The following is a 22,826-nucleotide window of genomic DNA, read 5'->3' on the forward strand; positions in this document are numbered from 1 at the left end:
GATTGTCTATTGCTAGCCTCTCGTGGAGTTTATAGCGGAGCCATAGCAGTGTGATATTTGCTATTGTATTCGACTTGACTCAGTGCGCGGATTACTCTTGGATACTACTTGGACTTGTGTTGCTTGTGCACGTTTCGTCAGAAATAAAGATAACTTATCTCTTCATTCTAGATTGCGCAATTCTTGTCAATTATTTTTCGGCCAACAGACATATCTACATCCTGGTCACTACCCACGCTTTATACAATTTGTGGTGGCTGCCCCAAAAGTACCGCCGAGGACCTTGGATTTGGGAGCCGGCACAAAACTAAGATATAGCGAAAGTGGAAAAACACCATCTGCTAAGCCACAAAGCCGACGAAAGTACGTGTTGAGCGATTGCGACGAACAGGAAAAGGACAACTGCTGGAAAAGTGACTGCAGAACTGAATGTCGCACTCGCAAACCCCGTTAACACCAAAAGATCTTCGGGTGAATCACACCTTTGCCACACTGGTTGGATGGTCGTCTCCACAAACGTCGTCATAGAGTTGAAGGCCGGCTCGAATCATGTAGCGCGCCATGGACGCAAGCTGGTGGGAGTTGTGGCAGACTGCCTGCTGCGCATGCATGGGACGTGTGGTAGTAATAGAAGACACGCTGATTGGTGTCAGCCGCCTGCATGCTTCACGTCTTCCCCGACGACGATGTCATCTTTCAGCAGTATAACTGTCCGTATCTCGGGGATAGAACCGAGCTACACCGGTTTGAGGGACATTACTGTGAACTCACGTTTATATCTCGGAGGTCAAATTCTCCTGATACAAATCCTATGAAAAGATACGCTGCTGGGCACCATCACCGCCTACGCAAATCAGCGGGCAATTATTTACTCGAATTACAAGACCTGTTCGTAGACATCTAATGCCACGTACCTCCACAAACCTATCAAAACGCTGCGGGATCCCTGATACGCAGAATCACTGATGTATTTCGTTCCAAAGACCCAGAATCAAGCTATTCACCAGGTGGTGATAATGTTTTGGCTCATCAGTGTATATGTACAATCGTGTACGATGTACGAGAATCGCCAGAAAATAACGCACTACAATTTTTTTTCTCAGCTGAAAACAGTGCGCCGGCCGGTGTGGCCGAGCAGTTCTAGGCGCTTCAGTCTGGAACGGCGTGACCGCTACGGTCGCAGGCTCGCATCCTGCCTCGGGCATGGATGTGTGTGATGTCCTTAGGTTAGTTAGGTTTGAAGTAGTTCTAAGTTCTAGGGGACTGTTGACCTCAGTCCCATAGTGCTCAGAGCCATTTGAACCATTTGAAAACAGTGCTACGCATGCGAAACGTTACGTATTATTATTTCAAGTCTCCTGAGTGAGCGCGCCAAGTTTCTGTCACTTCCGATAGATAGCGTAGCTGCAGGACAGTTCCAAAACGGCGTCTGTCGGTGATGTACGTTACAAGAAACGTGCCGTCGTTGAATTTCTCACTATAGAGAAAGAGGTCATGGAGAACGTTCACAAACGCTTGTGCAAAGTCTATGGAGAATCTGCCGTCGAGAGAAGTACAATTAGTCGCTGAGCACGGAGGGTGAGCTAATCATAAGTTGATTCCGCGGAGCTCCACGATTTGCAGCGGTCGGGGAGACCATCCACGGCTGACACACCTGAGACGTTGCAGCGAGTTTCCACGTGTTTGGGCCATTAAAGGGAGCCATTCGTGGAAGGCATTTTGAGGAGGATGTGGAGGTGATTCGCAGAGTGAAGCAGTGGCTTCGCCACCAGGTCAAAGATTGGTACCGACAAGGCATACACGCTTTTGTTTCGCGCTGGAGGACGGCCATATATTGGGATGGAAACGTGGAAAAATAGGGTGTGTAGATAAAACACCATTCTTTCGTGTTTGTAATTCTCATTACGTTTTATAAAGAATTGTTGAAAAAGAAAAAAATTGGTAGCATTACTTTCTGGGTAACCCACATAATATGCGCGCGTGTGAGAAACAAGAAGTTTCGTAAATCATATTTAAAGTTTGTACAGTGTGCAGAGTTCACTTTTGTCGGAAATAACGCAGCGGGCGGCTGGAGCGAGGCACGCTGAGATGTAAACAGGCCGGAGATTCATGCGCCGCGAGGCCGCGCTAAGTTACGTCTGCACACAGAACAGGCAGGCCTCGTGGCAGGCTGTTGCTGTGTGCTCGCGGTGAGTAACGACCCGCTCTCCCCCAGAGGGACGAGGCGGCACGCCGGCGGGCGGCAGCGCAAATTTATCGCGAAATACCGAGCCGCAAATGCCGAGTTCTCCGAGCGCAGCGATGGCGGCGGGACCCGCGCGCTGCTAATTAAAGCGGATCCCTACAGGCCGAAGCCGGCCTAATTGCAGAAGAAATGAATTTCCCTCTGCGCCGGACTTTCTCTCTCTCTCCGCAGAATTTCCAGATTTAGGAGACTCGTTACTCGGTTGTGTTGTAAGACGGACAGCGTTGCTCCAGTGTTGCTGCTTTACCATGGTACTTGGAGCCCAGTGGAGCATTCCAGAATTATTTTCGTACTGGAAGCAAATACAGCAGAAAATGAACTACTCTGTGATAATTTAATCTAACATTACTGCTGGACTTCTCTTCAAGGGGTAGTCACAAAGTTTTATTTATCACATGCCAAAAGTCTACGTACAACAATCCGTCTGTATGACAGTTTAGTCTTTTTCTGCATATTAATCCTTCAATATGGACCAATTTTTCCCAACCTTGGAAGACTCGGAAGAGACCTCAGTCTTAGAAATCTGCTTTCTGGCTCGTGACGTCACGTACAGCTACCACCCCACGGGCCTCATAAAGTTGGCAACAGACTCATATAGCAGTGGCGTGGCATGGGAAGGACCCAATGGTGCGCACCCGCCGAGCCCCACGCGTCTGCACCGCTGGGGCCGCCGGCAGTCAGACGGCTCGCTCGCACTCGTAGCTACTTCGCTACGTGACGCTATGCAGACGCCTCCTAGTCGCGGCTGCAGCACTGTCGTTCGTGCTTTACTTCAGAGGGCCCCCTCTTTTTCGACACTGAGAACTGTTTCTCTTGCTGCATTAGTTTTAATGAGTCTTTGTACACTCGGAGAAATACCTACACCACTGGCCATTAAAACTGCTACACCAAGGAGAAATGCAGATGATAAACGGGTATTCATTGCACAAATGTATTACACTTCAACTGACATGTGCAATTTGGGTGCACAGATCCTCAGAAATCAGTATCCAGATCAACCACCTCTCACCGTAACAACGGCCTCCATACGCCTGGGCATTGAGTCAAACAGAGCTTGGATGGCGTGTACAGGTACAGCTGCCCATGCAGCTTCAACACAGTTCATCAGGAGTAGTGACTGGCGTATTGTCACGAGCCAGTTGCTCGGACACCATTGACCAGACGTTTTCAGTTGGTGAGAGATCTGGAGAATGTGCTAGCCAGGGCAGCAGTCGAACATTTTCTATATCCAGAAAGGCCCGTACAGGACCTGCGACACGCGGTCGTGCATTATCCTGCTGAAAGGTAGGGTTTTTCAGGGATCGAATAAAGGGTAGAGCCACGGGTCGTAACACATCTGAAATGTAACGTCCACTGTTCAAAGTGCCGTCAATGCGAACAAGAGGTGCCCGAGACGTGTAACCAATAGCACCCCATACCATCACGCAGGGTGATACGCCAGTATGGCGATGACGAATACACGCTTCCAATGTGTGTTCACCACGATTTCGCCAAACACGGATGCAACCATCATTATGCTCTAAACAGAACCTGGATTCATCCGAAAAAAATGACGTTTTGCCATTCGTGCACCCAGGTTCGTCGTTGAGTACACCATCGCTGGCGTTCCTGTCTGTAATGCAGCGTCAAGGCTAACCGCAGCCATTTTCAGCAGCATGGTCTGTCTCCGAGCTGACAGTCCATGCTGCTGAAAATGTCGTCGAACTGTTCGTGCAGATGGTTGCTGTCTTGCAAACGTCCCCATCTCTTGACTCAGGGATCGAGACGTGACTGCACGATCCGTTACAGGCATTCGAACAAGATGCCTGTCATCTCGACTGCTAGTAATACGAGGCCGTTGGGATCCAGCACGGCGTTCCGTATTACCCTCCTGAACCCATTGATTCCATATTCTGCTAACAGTCATTGGATCTCGACTAACGCGAGCAGCAATGTCGCGATACGATAAACCGCAATCGCGATAGGCTACAATCCGACTTTTATCAAAGTCGCAATCGTGATGGTACGCATTTCTCCTCCTTACACGAGGCATCACAACAACGTTACACCAGGCAACGCCTGTCAACTGCTGTTTGTGTATGAGAAATCGGTTGGAAACTTTCCTCATGTGAGCACGTTGTAGGTGTCGCCACCTACGCCAACCTTGTATGAATGCCCTGAAAAGCTAATCATTTGCATATCACAGCATCTTCTTCCCGTCGGTTAAATTTCGCGTCAGTTGCACATCATCTTCGTGGTGTAGCAATTTTAATGGCCAGCGGTGTAGTTATGTAAATCTTCTGCTTACTGCTATAACTTGTTCGTTAATCATTTCTGCTTCTTCCCAGCTTTGCTATGACTCTAGTTTATTTTATTTTATTTTATTTTTTTCAGCCTACCGCGCTACATAGTGTGTGCGAGGTCGTATTCAGCATGGCTACTCTGTGAACGTTCCACTTGGAACAAACAGGCTGCGCTACCACGCTACGGATTATACATCAGAGTAAGGAGCAAGGTGCCATATCTGGAAAATACGAGGACTGAAGCAAAATCCGACAGGCAAAAGAAGCACCACGTGCGACTGTGTCTTCTACAGTAGGAACATGGCAAGTCTAGTGGACTAAAAACATGTCCTGGGACAACTTTCCGAGACTGCTCATCACGGTGGCCTCAAGTAGGGGCAAGCTGTGCAGTATAGGATGGCTTACGTCTTTTGATATACCATTTCCTTATCTCAAAACATTTTCTATGAGTAATGATTTTTATTTGTCATTTATAGCACTTAATTACCTCGAAAGTGCTACAGTGAGAATTCTTTGAGAAAATGTCTTGCATTAACGGTTGTTAATGATGCACCAAACAGAAATTTATTGAATAATAATGCAACATATAACCATGGGAACTTATTGTTACTATTCAGCTCAGTCGATTAATATTTAGCTCACTTTTTTACAGAGATTGCAAATAAAATATAAAATATTATCTTCATCCACACATTCAACATGTGCCTAGCCACTACATTAAGTACACAAGACCCAATCTTCGTTAGAAGACTCCAAATATATAAAGCACTTTCCAGTCTCTTCTGTTGACCCATTATTTCTAGTAAATTCTAGTTTTATTCGCAGTTTTGTAATTTGCTTTCCATGGTAACCCTGTTGGAACTTTATTTTAGTTTGGAACACCCAACTCACATTCAGCTTTCTTCAGCTGGATTTAGAGGTTAACTTTTTCCGCTGTTATTCTCTTCTCTTTGGTCACAAACTTTTCTTTTCTAACTGCTGACAAAGCTTCAGTTGCCTATTACGCGGCCTTTATTTTTGTACATAGCCTTGTCCACAGGCATATTCATGCACTCTTCCTTCCATTTCCTTCTTACTTTTTCCTCATTTTCCACCGTTTCAGATGGTTCAAATGTCTCTGAGCACTATGGGACTTAACTGCTGAGGTCATCAGTCCCCTAGAACTTAGAACTACTTAAACCTAATTAACCTAAGGACATCTCACACATCCATGCCCGAGGCAGGATTCGAACCTGCGACCGTTGCGGTCGCGCGTTTTCGGACTGGAGTGCCTAGAACCGCTCGGCCACACTAGCCGGCCCGACTGTTTCAACCTGAGAAGAAGTTAGAAGTAGGAAATACAAATTAAAAACTGAAGCTATTTCTGATCGGTACTGAAAGACAACCGGCTGGCCAGTACTACTCGATAAATACGCAGTGGGGTCTAGCAATACTGTAGGTTCTTAATAGTTGTCATGAAACGTTTGTTCGATGTCATTCCTTACATAGTGACTGATTAATATAAAACTACAAAATGTTTCTGTTGTGTTGGCTGAGGAGCCAAGACCGTGTTACGAGAGGAGGCCGAAGTGCACGCGTTTTAGCTCACGCAGGCTGGCGTGAGGAGGGAAGAACTATACTGACGTGAGGTCTGGAACATGACAAGGAATCATAATTCAGAAAGCGGACGTAATTAGTTTGATACTTAACTTTAATCCATTAATGATAAACGTCGCTCTTGACGGTATATGATTCACAATATTATGTGTTCAGAATAGTAAGTGAATATGGCGCCTTGCTAGGTCTTAGCAAATGACGTAGCTGAAGGCTATGCTAAACTGTCGTCTCGGCAAATGAGAGCGTATGTAGACAGTGAACCTTCGCTAGCAAAGTCCGCTGTACAACTGGGGCGAGTGCTGGGGCGTCTCTCTAGACCTTCCGTGTGGCGGCGCTCGGTCTGCAATCACTGATAGTGGCCACACGCGGGTCCGACGTATACTAACGGACCGCGGCAGATTTAAAGGCTACCACCTAGCAAGTGTGGTGTCTGGCGGTGGCACCACAGTTTGCTTCCTGCTTTCTGTTTTGCGTGAGCGACGCAGAATTCGGGCGACTGCTAACCTTCGCGCGGCGCGGTAATATCACCGCACAGGATTAATTTCCACCGCGTCGACGGCCACCTAACGCACGATTAAGTCCGAAGCAGCGGCACATCTACTGGGCGTATTATCTCTATCCATTGAAACAACTACGATAGGTCAGTGATGGAATGTCTTTGATGAAATCTGTTTGTGTTGCCTCCACGTTGTGCTACACGTGTACTCGTATGTATTTAAATTACTTACAGTTTATGAGAACGTTACACTGTGATGTATTCTTTGTTGTTAATAAATCAAAACTAGATGATCTGAAGATGAAAAGTAGTAACTGAGTTACGTTATTTTTCGAAGTACACGCTGATCAGACAGAACGTTATCGCCACCTGCCTAGTAGCCAGTATCTACTCCTTTCACGCGTGTAACAGCGGCTACGTGTCACGACATGGAAGCTATGAGGCCTTGGCAGGTCGCTGGAGGGAGCTGGCACCGTATCTGCACACAAAAGTCGCCTAATTCCGGGGAAGGAGGCGACGAGGTATGACGTTCAGTCACATCCTAGATGTGATCGATTGGGCTCAGATCTGGAGAGTTGGGAAGCCATAACTCCTGACCCTGTGATATTGCACATTATCGTGTTGAAAAATAGCCGGCCGCTGTGGCCGAACGGTTCTAGGCGCTTCAGTCCGGAACAACGTGCCTGGTACGGTCGCAGGTTCGAGTCCTGCCTCGGGCATGGATGTGTGTGATGTCCTTAGGTTGGTTAGGTTTAAGTAGTTCTGAGTTCTAGGGGACTGATGACCTCAGATATTAAGTCCCTTAGTGCTCAGAGCCACTTGAACCATTTGTTGAAAAATGCCACTGCCGTAGGGAAACACGACCGTCATGAAGAGCTGTGCATCGTCTGTAACCAGTGTACGATACTTCTTGGCCGTCATCGTGCCTTGTACGAGCTCCTCTGGACAAATGGATACCCATGTAAATGTCCCTCAGAGCATAATTGAGCCGCTGCCAGCTTGTATCCATCCAGCAGTATAGGTCCCAAGGAGTTGTTCCCGTGGAAGACGACGGATTTCCGCCCTCCCATCGACATGAAGAAGGTATTGGGGTTCATCAGACCATGCAATGATCTGCCACTGCGCCGATGTCCAGTCCCAATGGTCATGTGCTGATTTCAGTCGTATTTACCGATGTCTTGGTGTTAACATTGGCACATACATGGTTCGTCGGCTGCGAAGGCCAATCGTTAGGAGTGTTCGGTGCACTGTTTCTTCAAACACACTTACACTCTGGCCAGCATTCAAGTCTGATGTTATTTCTGCCACAGTTCGCCGACTGTCCTGCTTTACCAGTCTGCCCAGCCTACGACGTCCGACATCTGTAATGGGGGGTGGCCACCCGACCCCAAGACGTCTGGATATGGCATTACCTTGGTAACGCCACGTGTTATAGAACCCTCACCACAACACACCTCGAACAGCCGACAAGTAGTGCAGTTTCCGAAATTCTTATGCCGTATTCTTTGTTGTTAATATATCAAGATGAAGTGATCTGAAGATGAAAAGCGGTGACTGAGTTACAATTTACGCTCAGTCAAACTACGCTACTGACCATTAAAATTGCTACACCAAGAAGAAATGCGGATGGTTCCTTTCAAAGGGAACGGCCGACTTCCTTCCCCATCCTTCCCTAATCCGATGACACCTATGACCTTCCTGTCTGGTCTCCTTCCCAAAAACAACCCAACCTAACAAAATGTGATGATGCACGAAGCTGTACACAGTCGATGAAAAAATTGTAAACTCCTAACTGAAACGAAGTATCAACGCGACATGTAATATCACTACTCTTTCTAGTGTTCAGAATGTCGTGTAATATGCTGAAAATTGACGCAGTACCTATATGCTTTTTTCAACTACCGGCTCGGTGTGTGACACCCAGTGTTCGACTTCTACTGTGACTACTATCCTACACAGACTTGTTTAACCGCACTGGAAGGCTCTCTGCCACCTGATCACTGTGTCATATGATGGTATAGTGCTGCCGTACACTTTTAGTAACCGCGCCTCGTTTGTTGTGGCGTTGTCCTGTTTCAAATGCAGAAGACGAATTTACGCACAGTACTGCACTCTATCTATGGGCTACGCATTTTATTCTGGCATCGCTTGTGCAGGGTTACGGCACTGTAGCGTGAAGATTTCAGATTGCGCTCGAACTGCAAACGTATACCGCGAAGTAACGGAAATTTCGAAATGATAATTAAAAGAACCTTACGAGTACATCTTATTCGACTTTGTAACAGCTCTTTGGCCGCTGTGTATGATAATCAGGAGTTGAGAATGTACTATGCCTGCTACAAGAATGACAGGTACACCGAAAGATCTTCAACACACCAACGGAACTCTATTTTATCGTAGAATACTACATACAGAGCTCACGAGAATGTATGCTAAATACCCGGCTAGCGAGACTAAGGATACGAGAACTGATCAGTTGCACTTTGTAAGCTCGTTGTTGCTTCCTTTGCTAGGCACATTGTACATAGGAACCCATACGAGGCAAAAGGTGAAAACATAGAATAACCAACATATAAAAAGTACTAAAACAAAGAATAAAAGCTCTGCGCGTCGCGAGACAACACACAGTGCCCCTAGCGATACACGAAGATCTACTTGGCGCACGCGCGGAACGTGACACACTCGCTTGCCACGCGGGTACTAACACAATATACGCCGGTCGGTGGTTGCGGTCGCTACGGCCCTTTCTACTTCAGTGACAGGGCGCTATCTTGATTTTATAGAGACGATGGCGTCATGTACAGCTTGTCAAAAATAAAAATGGCCCTAAGTACTTTCGGCACTACGTCACAAAGTAATCTAAATAACGATGTAAACATTAAGAAGCTGTCGGAAAACGTTACGAACACCAGAAAACGTTGGACACCTAAAAATCACGCTTCTAGAAACCAGAACGCCGGAAGCTCTGCAACTGAAAGTTAAAATATCGCTATATCGACGAGTTCCTTCGGCACAGGAATGGTGTGGAATGACGTCGATTCACCGTGACAGGTTAACTAAGCAAGTGTTTAAATATGCACACTGCCAGAATGTAATGCCTCCTAATCTATTTCTCTCGTTCAAAAATGGCTCTGAGCACTATGAGACTTAACATCTGAGGTCATCAGTTCAAAAATGGTTCAAATAGCTCTGAGCACTATGGGACTTAACTGCTGTGGTCATCAGTCTCCTAGAACATACAACTACTTAAACCTAACTAACCTGAGGACATCACACACATCCATTCCCGAGACAGGATTCGAACCTACGACCGTAGCGGTCGCGCGGTTCCAGACTGAAGCGCCTAGAACCGCTCGGCCACACCGGCCGGCTATTTCTCTTGTAATTCACAACAAAACCATTTAAAATTGATAATTCATGAAGTCACAAGTTTCATTAGCGAGTTGTCACTTCTCAGTACAAACTCTGTCATTTCCAACAAGCTTATGCACGTTTCAATAAGGCAGTGAAACGCCGTGCGGTGAAGTTCGGCCTGTTCAAAGCGACGCTCACAGCACGCTTTTCCTGGGAAGCAGGCGACGTGTAGCGCGCTGGCGAAATGTCGAACGTGTATGATGGACTTTTATTTTTTTTTTTAAAAAAAAGGCTTCCTATACAAAATTTGTGATCACAGCGGTAATTTGGTTCATGCTTGTAGTCGTGCAGCGACATGCGAAACTAACGAAATTTATGGTGTATGGTAGGCGAACTCAAAAGGGGACAGCGCTCGTTCCTCATCATCGATTTCGTTCAGATTTGTGGTATAGGCAGGACTTGCCATGGAAAAAAAAGGTCGCCGATGTGGGAGCTCCACGTGGCCAAGCGTTTACAGAAAACAGCATTTTTGTCGTGGGGAGGAAGAGGCACGAATCCATTTATGTCAGTGTAGCTCCCAGGTAGCGGTTTGCGCAGCGGTAATCGGGGGGATTGTGGGGTAGAATCCACGCCGAAATATTCTTTTTATTTACAGTTTCTACGTTACTACCGCTGCGAATAATCCGAAGTAATGCTAAATATGTTGTATTTATTAATATTTTCATAAAAGGCTTGAAATGGAAAGGTCAACCAAAGTTTGGGATTACAAATATGTTTCCAGGATTGTAAGGTGTACACGAGAACTTCGATATAAAATTAGATACGTTTCTCATTTTACAGTTAATGGTTCACAGGTGTGGAGTGATACTATTAGTAGAAGCAGAGAGAGCAGTAATTTTCTCGGCGTCTTGTACACCCTACAAACGCCACATTTGTACTGTTATGTTATTGTTTTAAAGTTTCTATAGAAAAGCGAACTTAGTTTACGGTCGCAAAAGTTCTTTCTCATCGCAGAGTTTCGCAACAAAACTGGCTGGTGATGAACAATCTAACATATTGTCATGTAGCCTTCTCTGGACGTGATTTCTTTTTGTCTCTCAGTAGGATAACAGCAATTTTGAAAGTTTTTGATCAGATTCTTTACTTGACCTTAAAAACAGATGTCGTAGGGTTACAGGAACAGAGAGCATTTGGGAGGGGGCTGAAATCACTTTAATACTGAATGATGGCAGTCCTTTTCTGTCTCGAAATATAATTGTAAACCTTTTTGTCTTTCCATGTACTCATAAACAGAAAGAAATTTGTTCTGCTCCACACCAGCGAAAGTACTTTTTGTATGTGGCTGTTTCAAGTTTTCCAGATTTTGACGAAGTTTTGACGACATTTCTATATTTTGCCAAATATTCATTCACCATTTTTCGAATTGTTCGTTCAAAAGAGACAATTCTCTCTAGTTGGCGTTCATAGACTCCTGGCAATCATTTTCTAGAAAGGGTCATAGCATATTGTGCTATATACGAATGGGTTACTTTGTTCATATTTCGGATTATTTGCAATACACGTAGGGTAAAAATTGACAATAATAAAAGGGTTTCCACTTAGGGACTCGTCTCCACGACCTTCGGATTACAGTTCTGTGTTCTTTCAACAGTGCTAGTCGCTGCCTGAATCGTTCATGATTCTCCCGATCTGTGCCAAAAAAACTTTTTTTTATTTTTTTAAATTTTTTTAATAAATGCTTGGCCAACTTCTGTTAGTTTCGTTTTTGGCCGAGCCCTCAATATACCACAAATTTGGACGAAGTCGCTGATGGGGAATAGGCTCTGTCAGTGAATAGGCTCTGTCAGTGAAACTATTATATGCGATAGATAAGAAGCTTAGCTAACAATAAAGTACTTTTTAAGAAGACACCATAGCAATTGTTGGTGGTCAACTTCATTAGGGAATATATGTTACTCTATAAAGACAAGTCGTTGTTTAACATTCAAAACTCTCGAAATATTCCTGCCCAATTTACTTCAGACTTCTACACGACAGTCTGCTAAACACTCTGATGGACATAGCCTATATATTTTTTAAGCAACAATGTACCGGTATCCTGCTGAAGCGGACTGCGAGAAAAGAAATGCTGTGCTGTGAATATGAGCGATTTAATTTCCCTTCTTGCAATCAGTTTCAGCTACGGTATCAGGGCGTTTAAACCATTAGACAAATTATTTTTTTTACATACATCCTTTCTCCTTATCTTCAATTTGAAACAGATTATGTTAACACAGCAATATACTCTTTTATTTTATTCTTTGCAATAGGTTTTAACAGGAAACAGAAAGTCGTATTTATGTCTTATCGGCTTATGATTAGAATACTACCGTGGGACCTGAATCGTCCGACACTTTGTAATGCTACCCGTTTGTAGCTTAGAAGCTTGCGGAACACTGTCATGGAAGCTGCTACCGTCACTGATCCAACAGCTCGTTTGTAGCTTAGAAGCTTGCGGAACACTGTCATGGAAGCTGCTACCGTCACTGATCCAACAGCTCGTTTGTAGCTTAGAAGCTTGCGGAACACTGTCATGGAAGCTGCTACCGTCACTGATCCAACAGCTCGTTTGTAGCTTAGAAGCTTGCGGAACACTGTCATGGAAGCTGCTACCGTCACTGATCCAACAGCTCGTTTGTAGCTTAGAAGCTTGCGGAACACTGTCATGGAAGCTGCTACCGCCACTGATCCAACAGCTGGAGAGGTCTCTCTCATAACCCATATACTACCAATGATGCCAACCACTCTACCCATCCATTTTAAGCGACATCAGTTCCCAACAAAATTTCCTTTGCAACACCAATAAACAAGGCTCAAAGTTAGAGAGAGGAGAGAAGAGGAAGGAAACGAACGCAGAGTGGGGGAAGGAGCAGATGGACAGAGAGAGGCCTGTTACTTGGTCCTTCTCGAAAATATCCGGAAGAGCGCGACAGTTTATTTAGTACCGCGGTGCGGCATTTTGCGGTTGGGACACCTCTCTTCAGTTCAGCAGAATCGTGGTGTCTGGGCTGTTTACCTTCCGCTATTTGTTAGTGGTATGAAGGACGTTCACAGATCCAGTCGCTGTATACACAAAAAGAGGTAGTCAAGTGATCTAACGTCACAGTCTTTTAAAACTAATGTGAATGACGGAAGAGAGGGACGAGAATTCTCTGTTCGCACAAGTAACGGATGCTACTTATTTGTTACGAAACGACGTTATATTACCGTGCATAAAGAATTAGACGACAACGAAAGTGCAAAAAATTACAACGTTCGACAGACGGGATTAACTGTTCTGACCTATGTTTCTAACGATTAAATTAAGTTTCAGAAACGAAAATGTTATGTTGTAACTTCAGTTCTATGTCAGAGTTCGATGTTAGCTGTTCTGAAAGAGGCACGCTTGATGGCAGATGCACATTGGGATACTTACGTAGCAGTCGTCTGTGTACGGAGCTACGATATAAAACGTTTTGCGTCTTCTAAGAAAAAAAGTGTGAAAGAATTAATTGTTTTGGAAACTGATGACTCCAGTTTATTTATACTGAGACGTAAGTGAAGATCAGGAAGAGCGGTGATTTTTTACCGAATGAAAATTTGTATACCATACGACGCTAAAAACAGTGGGGTTTAATCTCTGACTTACTGAGTTCACGAGAAGTGATATAAACAGTAAATCTAGGAATGATTTCCAAAGCATAATGATCTGATAGAGTATATCAGTGTCAATTATCAGTTTTATTATTTAAGAGACGTCTAAATTGAAGAAAAATTACATAATTAGTAATTTATTGCATTTGAGAATTGTAATACGCTTACTAGAGGCAATTGTGCTTAAGGATCTCGATGTTAACACCAATTCTTTGTTCTCATACCAATGGATAAAAGAACAGCAGCAGATCTTTGGTTTCAACGAACGTTACAAGGTGGCAACTGCCGTGTCCCCTCCATAATGAGTGCAAGACCCACATCACTCGCCCACTTCACGATTTTAATACACAACTATGCAGTCTGCATATGGTTTTGCGGAATCGTTCAGAATATTTCCAGTTATTCTCACACTGGAGTAACCATGTGGGGCAAGTGGTGATTAAATGTCGCATTTCACGCAAGTAGCAAATTTTGTAGCCGATGAAAATAATTCAGATAGCTTCGGTTTCTATGACTGAGCCACAACGAGGTAACGGCCGAGTCGGGACGGTACATAGCGGCCTCCATGGGTGGCCCGAGAGAAAACCAGCGACACGCCCCCCCCCCCCCCCCCCAGTCGGGCGGCAGCCCTTGTACAGGACGGGGGTGGCGTGGTACCGTAGTCCCGTAATGTAAAACTCAAAGCCGCGATTTCTCCATTACGTGGAAAGCTGGCCCAGACTCGGTTCTTCGCTGCCAAGGCGTCGATTAACACAAAAGACGGTCTGGCGCAGCTACGGGCCGCGCTGGCGAGGTGCACTCCTTGTAAGCCCCTCGCACCCCTGCTACTGGCTTGGGGCTCTGCAGAAACATTCCGATGGTTCCGTTAGCGACGCAGAAGCATCGAGAACGTTTCAACTTAAAACGCCTCCCAGAAGCCACCCACTAGCTGAAACTGTGTGACATGGGGTAATGATTCCAGCCCACACACTGTTTGCAGGGAAGACAGAGGACTGGCGGGAGAGCGCGCTAACGCTCTGCTTCCTGGACTCGGGTAGGCGCGCCGGCCCTCGATCGAATCCGCCTGGCGTATTAACGCCGTGGGCCGGTGTGCCAGCCAGCCTGGATGTGGTTTTTAGGCGGTTTTCCACCACCCCCCTAGGTGAATACCGGGCTGGTCCCCACATCCCGCCTCAGTTACACGGCTCGCAGACATCTGAACACTTTCGTTCTATTCCATGGATTAGACTAGTCGCAGACAGTTGGGGTACACTAATTCCTTCCCGGGGGAGGGGAGAGGGTGTGAGGTAGGGGGGGGGGGCACGGGGTGGCGTCAGGAAGGGTATCCAGCCACCCCTTCAACTAACATTGCTACATCCGATTAACTATGACGTCGCTGCGTATCCGCAGGGAAAACGGCACGAGCAAAAGAAAGAAAAGAAAGACAGAGGATTGGCGGAATTTTTTTTGCAAGAAGATGATTGGGCAGCCGCTGCTGCAGAGAAGGAGACACTGAGGCTACACACGATCCGTGAAAAAGAGATCTGTGATCTGACTGCTTTAGCGAGCAGTCGCATTGCTCTGTATTGTCCGCTACGGAGTACGGAGACGCTAGTTTTACATTTCCGGCAGCCCGGACAGGAACACGTTATTTTCACGATAGCGCATCATCGCAGTTGGAGCTCCGTGGGTCATCTAAATAGCAACCCGTCAAGCAATGCAGACAGTCGAAGGCAACAGCGGGTGCAACCGCAATTATTATTGACTAACATACGCAGCACCGGCGCACTTTGATCAGAATTATGTTTTCTGGTTAGCGCCTTACTCCATCTTGGCAGAGCGATAGAACTCGCAACATTTGATTACCAGTTCGCACCATTCATGATCGCCACTTTGCGTCATTGTTTTCGATTGACTTAAGATACGCACAGAATGTTGTGCAGTACATCTAGATAGGGAGAGTGTCAGCCCTGACAGCAGCTATTTCAAAGTTAACTGTGCATATTTCAACTGTTCCCTTCTTCCAATGAAGGAAAACTTTCAATAACAATCTAATTAATTTGTCTCTGCTGAACTGAATAAATCCAATAATTACTCTGGTACTGGCAACACTTACCTGTTCAGAATATCCGTTCTTTGGCTCGTACCAATCATTAATTTTTGTGGGTTACAAAAAAAAGGTAAAGATTTAGATAATCATATGTGAGGACGCTGGTCACACTCAAGTTACTTGCTTAGCAGGGTCAACATAGCAATGTCAGATAGCGTGTTATGCAATTAAATTTGCTCCTTTCTTGAGTTACTTCTTTAAATTTCAAGTCTAAATTGTAATCACTTGCATAATAGATTGGTTCTTGCGACCACTCCGTGGCAAGATCCCAAGGTAATTACGTCTAAACTTAATTTTTCTAAAGCCCACAATTCAACCGCTAGGGCGGAGTGAACCTGTCTAAATAATAATTTTACTAATCTTTGGATATACAGAGGTGTGGCGGGATCTCTCTGAAGAAGGTAGTATAACTTACTTTGCCTACGAGCTATGTAAGGTGCGCTCGCCAGAAGAACCTTTAACCATCTGATGACTGGTGTACGTATTGAAAGATTGCGACTTGAGCCACCCTGACCTCTGCGTGTTCTTCGTCTCTTCTCGCGAGAGACGGGACTCCGTGGAGCAGCAGCCGCGCAGACGCAGGTAGAGCAGCGGGTACTCACCGAGCGCGTGGCTGAACTGCCTCTCGACGGCGGACAGCGCCAGCTGGCGGTACCTGGCGGCGGCGGGCTGCCCCGTGCTCTCCGCGGACAGCAGGTGCCTCGCGGCCGCCTGCACCACCTGCGCCAGCGACGCCGCCGTCGACGCCCACTCGGCCGTCGTCACGTCGCTGCAACACCACGGGGGCTGCCACTCGAAAGCAGGTACCGGAAACAGCTACCGTGAACACAACATTTCCGGAAAGCTTTTGACACCGTTCCTCACAAGCGACTTCTAATCAAGCTGCGGGCCTGTGGGGTATCGTCTCAGTTGTGCGACTGGATACGTGATTTCCTGTCAGGAAGGTCGCAGTTCGTAGTAAAAGACGGCAAATCATCGAGTAAAACTGAAGTGATATCAGGTGTTCCCCAGGGAAGCGTCCTGGGAGCTCTGCTGTTCCTGATCTATATAAATGACCTGGGTGACAATCTGAGCATTTCTCTTAGGTTGTTCGCACATGATGCTGTAATTTACCGTCTAGTAAGGTCATCCGAAGACCAGTATCAGTTGCAAAGCGATTTAGAAAAGATTGCTGTGTGATGTGGAAGGTGGCAGTTGACGCTAAATAACGAAAAGTGTGAGGTGATCCACATGAGTTCCAAAAGAAATCCGTTGGAATTCGATTACTCGATAAATAGTACAGTTCTCAAGGCTGTCAATTCAGTTAAGTACCTGGGTGTTAAAATTACGAACAACTTCAGTTGGAAAGATCACATAGATAATATTGAGGGGAAGGCGAGCCGAAGGTTGCGTTTCATTGGCAGGACACTTAGAAGATGCAACAAGTCCACTAAGGAGACGCTGGGTCCACAGATTTACTTCAAACTTTGCACACCTTTTGGAGGTCATTAGAACAACGTAATGTGCGAGTAGTAATGTGCACTACTCTGGCAATTTCGAGAAAACCGCGAGAGAAGTTTTACGCCCCTGTTATGTGGCGTATGTATTTGTGAGTAGGTGCCACAAATGGTTCAAATGCTTCTAAGCATTATGGGACTCAACAATGAGGTCATCAGCCCCTAGACTTAGAACTACTTACACCTAACTACCCTAAGGACATCACAGACATCCATGACAGAGGCAGGATTCGAACCTGCGACCGTACCAGCAGCGCGGTTCTGGACTGAAGCGCCTATAACCGCTCGGCCACAGCGGCTGGCGTAGGTGCCAAAGGTTAGGGTTCGTGGTATTCAAGTGGACCCTGGCACGGTAGCTCAGCGCGTTTGGTCAGAGCGTTAGCTGCCCTCCTGCCCTCTGTAAGAAAATAAAAAAAAAATCTGAGTGAATGGGTTTTGTGCCCCCCCCCCCCTCCCCCCGTTTAGCTGCGTGTTCAAGGCGACGGAATGCCACGCCAAGCGTCCCGGGTTTGATTCCCGGCTGAGGCAGGAGATTTTCTCCGCTTAGGAACTGGGTGTTGTGTTGTTGTCATCATTGTTTCATCCCCATCTCCGATGCGCAATTCGCCTAATGTGGCGTCGAATGCAATAAGTACTTGCCCTCAGCGTTCGAACTTCCCCGAATGGAGGACTCCCGGTCCACAATGCCGTACGCTCATTTCCATTTGAGTGAATGGGTGTCATGGGATGTCCGATCCGAACTAAATGCAACGAACAATAAAGAACAAAATGAGATTATAAAAAATGGTTAGCGTTCCAGATTCGTGAAACGAATGTGTCTGTGGCGACGGTTCGACTCCTACTCGCAATTAATTTTTAATGTAAGCTCCCAGAAGAAGGAGAAATTTTTCGAAATGTCAGCGATATATGTTATCCCTTAAAAATTCAGAACATTCTCTGTAAATGCGGGATAACTGCATTCATCGGATGTAGTAGATGTCGATTCTATTTACACTACTGGCCATTAAAATTGCTACATCAAGAAGAAAAGCAGATGATAAACGGGTATTCATTGGACAAATATATTATACTAGAACTGACATGTGATTACATTTTCACGCAATTTGGGTGCATAGATCCTGAGAAATCAGTACACAGAACAACAAGTGTAGGAGTGGGCCTACGTGAGGCAGCGGGGTGGCGATTCAGTCTGCAACTGTTATTTTCATATGGTAGCGAGCCCTCTCCCTCCCTCAATGAACCATGGATCTTGCCGTCAGTTGGGTGGCTTGCATGCCTCAGCGACACAAATAGCCGTACCGTAGGTGCAACCACAACGGACGGTTATCTGAGAGGCCAGACAACCGTGTGGTTCCTGAAGAGGGGCAGCAGCCTTTCCCGTAGTTGCACCGGGAACAGTCTGGATCTTTAAAGAAAGGCAGACGTACAATTTTAGCATTTGTAGACTTAGAAGAAGCTTGGGACACTGTTGACTGGAATACTCTCTTACAAATTCTGAAGGTAAGCAGAGATAAAATACAGGGAGGAAACCATACGGCATTTATAAGAGTCGAGGGGCATGAAAGGGAAGCTGTGATGGAGAAGGGAGTTATAGAGGCTTGTAGATTATCACCGATGTTCCGATGTTATTCAAGATGTGCCCTGAACAAGCAGGAAAAGAAATAAAAAGAAAATGTATGGAGTAGGGATTAAAGCTCAGTTGGAAGAAATTTGCCGTCAGAGACAGCAAAGGACTTGGAACAGAGGTTGAACGGATAGGCCAATGTCTTGAGAGGAGGATACAAAATGAACATCAGCAAAAGCAAAACAAGGATAATTGAATGTGTGGTGTCACCGCCAGACACCACACTTGCTAGGTGGTAGCCTTTAAATCGGCCGCGGTCCGTTAGTATACGTCGGACCCGCGTGTCGCCACTATCAGTGATTGCAGACCGAGGGCCGCCACACGGCAGGTCTGGAAAGACTTCCTAGCACTCGGCCCAGTTGTACAGCCGACTTTGCTAGAGATGGTTCACTGACAAATTACGCTCTCATTTGCCGAGACGATGGTTAGCATAGCCTTCAGCTACGTCGTTTGCTACGACCTAGCAAGGCGCCATTACCGGTCACTATTGATGCTGTAAAACATGTACCGTCACGAGCGATGTTCACCAATTATGGATTAAAGTTAAGTATTCCAGAAGCTACGTACTTTTCTTGCTACTATAAAGTCCTAGTCCTGTTCCAGACCTCACGCCAGCCTGCGTGAGCTTAAACGCGTGCCTTTCGGCTTCCTCCTAGTGGCTTGGGTGTCTTGCCAAGCCACAACAGAATGTAGTTGAATTAAATCACGTGATGCTAAGGAAATCAGATAAGGAAACGAGACACTTAAAGTAGTAGATGAGTTTTGCAATTTCGGCGCAAAATAAGTAATGTAGGCTGCTGCAGAGAGGACAATATATGTAGACAGGCAATGGCAAGAAAAGCAATTCCGAAGACGAGACGTTTGCTTACATCGAATATAGATTTAAATGTTAGGAAGTCTTTTCTGAAAGTATTTGTCTGGAGTGTAGCCATGTATTGAAGAGAAAGCGAACAGAAGCTTTTGAAATTACATGGGCCGATCACGTAACTAATGAGAAAGTATTGGATAGAACTGAGGAGACAAGAAATCTGAAATTTGTGGCACAACTTTACCAAATGAAGATATCGGCTGATAGGGTACATTCTGAGACAAGGGATGACTAATTTAGTACTGGAGGGAAATGTGTGGGGAGCGGGGGGGAGGGGGGGGCTGTAAAATCGTAGAGAGAGAGCAAAAGATGAATATAGTAAGCAAATTCAGTGAGATGTAGGTTGCAGTAGTTACTCGGGGATGAAGAGGCTCGCACAGTATAGACTAGCGTGGAGAGTTGCATCAAAACAGTCTTTGGGCTGAAGACCATCACAAAAATATCAACATCATGATAATGAGGTGAGCTCTTCTAATTTAATGCCAGTGCAGCCACGGTGTGTGTCGGTCAGTATATAGATGGCAAAAGCCTGTTCCGGATAGAGAACATTCTCAAATGTCGCATACTCGCATACAGGCCTTCAACTTACTGGGTTGGGAAAAATTGTTTGTGTGTAATGGCTGCATCAGCAATAACATAATCCATCGAATATTTCGTAACGGGTATCCGACAATATTAGTTACATACGGTACAAAATCTAGACGTTAATTTTACAGCCCTAAATGTGAAAGAATGTTTCTTTAAATTTTCATCTACAAAAACTCGATACATCTAATTTGAGTGTGCTCTTGACGGGCTCGCCATCAGTTTAGACAAAATGTTCAAATGTGTGTCAATTCCTAAGGGACGAAACTGCTGAGGTCATCGGTCCCCAGACTTATAAACTACTTAAACAAACGTAACCCTGAGGACAACACTCACACCCATGCCTGAGGCAGGACACGAACCTCCGGCGGGATGGGCCGCATGATTAGTGACATCCTCACGATCCTTAAATCGCGGTTCAAAGTGAGCGGAGGAAAGTAGCGCCTGGTTAGACGTGCCATAAAGCACGCGTCAGTACATATTGCACAGGTATAAAATCATCACGGTGTTGAGTCCTGAAAGGAATTCAGCAACTTTTCTTTCTCTTTGGCCATTGCATGGTACGTCGTGATTGTAAACAACACAAAGAGGAGAAAACGGCCGATACGCGTAAAAATGTGTTCAATATGAACTAATCGCGGTCCGATCAGGCCTTGAAGCCCCAACGGTACCGACCGACCACTGTGTCATCCTTAGGCTAAATGCGGGCTGGGTTCGCATATGAAGTATTAAAAAAAAAAAAAAACCACACCACACGACTATACAGGAACTCGAGACACTCGAACAATTCTTTCGTCCTCACTCTGGGAAACTACGATTACAACCATAGTGGAAGCACAAGCGGCCAAAGACACTGCTAGCTAGGGCATAGCCACCTATGGTAAACTAACATACACTAACAAGCGATGAACGTCGGCAAGCCCCTTCATATCAGCAACACTGACTGGCAACTACCAGCTGCTATTAGAGCTGACCAACAGGCGACAGCAGGGACACGGACGAGCTCACCCACTGACGCACAAACAAACCGCCAACATTACCTTACACTGTGCTTCCGATATACGACCTATCGGACACAAAAACGATAGCAAACCTAACTGTTGCAGGTTTCTGACGCTGAACGAGAGCTCTATACCGGCACCCAGCGGCAGCCTCCGAGCAACACAACCTCACAACGTCAAGGTATCGACATGCATGATACCCACTAGTAACAAAGCCTACCCTCGCAAGACCTATCGCAGGCAGCAAGACATCCGCTACTGCTCTTACCACCCGACCTAACTATCGCAGAGGTTTTTTTCCCTTGGCTCTTGCCTTGGCACTTTTTTTCCTCTGCCCTTCCGAACCGCTACCCTTCGTTCGACTTCGACCCAATCTATCTCCAAACGAGTGCGTATTAATGGGTAACCTTAACCAGACGTACGCAAACATCGCAGTACCCACATCCTGCGACACCTCACACTAGTGGAAACTAATCTTTATGCAGAGATGGCAGTAGACCTGTTGTGTTGGCCATCATGCCGGTGTGGGCGTGGAGGGGCTCCACCTCCGTTAAAGAAACATATGGAGTGGCACGTGGTCAGCAGACGGCTCTCCCGACCGTTGTCAGTTTTCGTGACGCCGCTGCCTATCAGTCGACAGGGCCTTCAATTGGCCTCACAAGGGCTGACTGCACCCGGCTTACCAACAGCGCTCGGCAGACCCTGTAATTGAGTATGACCGTCTATAATTGTCGACTGCTATGGGACGTTGTGCAACAGGAATTAACGAAACTGGACGTTGTGAAGGAAAAAGCTATTAGTTATTCCGAGAAGTTATCGGCTTCTCTAAAATTCCGTGTTACTGGTAAATGAAAGTGTGTCAGAAAACTATACTTTTGGTACGCAAGCACGTTCCCAGCCTCCACCGCTTCTCTTCGTGTTATCAATAACATGTCTTTCTTGACAGTACTGTGAATGCAGACTTTTTACTTTCTTAATCATTTCCAAGGCTGACGTCTACGGTATACACTGTTTCAATGTCAAGCACATTTCGTTTGATGTTGTATGACGTTTGTTCCCCTTGTGGCAATCTTTATTTCTGATATCAAATAGACAGTTCCTGTTGCTCAATTTAAACGCTCACTTTTTCTTTGCACTAACCTGTCATTTTCTATATCTACATTGTGCAAGTCACCTGATGTTGCATGGCGGAGGTTGGCTTTGTGTACCGGTTTCACTTCCCACTTTTACTTCCCCAGTCGCCAATGGTTCACGGAATTGACGATTGCTGGGAACCCTTTGTGTGGACTAGTATCTCTCTGGTTTTTTCTTCGTGGTCCTGTCGCGAGATATACGCAGAAGGAAGCAATATATAAGTTAACTGTTCTACGAACGTACGCTCTCGGAACTTTAACAGTAGACCATACCATGATGGAGAATGCCTCCCTTACAGCGTCTGCTGCTGGAGTTGGCTAAGCATTTCCGTGACGCTTTCGCGCCTACTGAATGAAACTGTAAACGAATGTGCTGCTCTTCTTT

The 22,826-nt window shown here is 45.9% G+C and overlaps 1 protein-coding gene across 1 annotated transcript in view; it reads right to left on the reverse strand.

Annotated features, from left to right (window-relative positions):
* LOC124545527 (NACHT and WD repeat domain-containing protein 2-like) overlaps nt 1-22,826 on the reverse strand; it is a 1,590,779-nt gene that overhangs the window by 32,191 nt on the left and 1,535,762 nt on the right. Inside the window, exons 10-11 of the mRNA XM_047124475.1 lie at nt 21,992-22,010; nt 16,249-16,454 (exon numbers count right to left, since the gene is read on the reverse strand). Of these exons, the coding sequence (XP_046980431.1) occupies nt 16,249-16,454; nt 21,992-22,010 (225 nt within the window). The remainder of the gene's footprint in view (nt 1-16,248; nt 16,455-21,991; nt 22,011-22,826) is intronic.

The sequence above is a fragment of the Schistocerca americana genome, chromosome 8 (genome assembly GCF_021461395.2).
Source record: "Schistocerca americana isolate TAMUIC-IGC-003095 chromosome 8, iqSchAmer2.1, whole genome shotgun sequence".
NCBI classification, from domain to species: domain Eukaryota; kingdom Metazoa; phylum Arthropoda; class Insecta; order Orthoptera; family Acrididae; genus Schistocerca; species Schistocerca americana.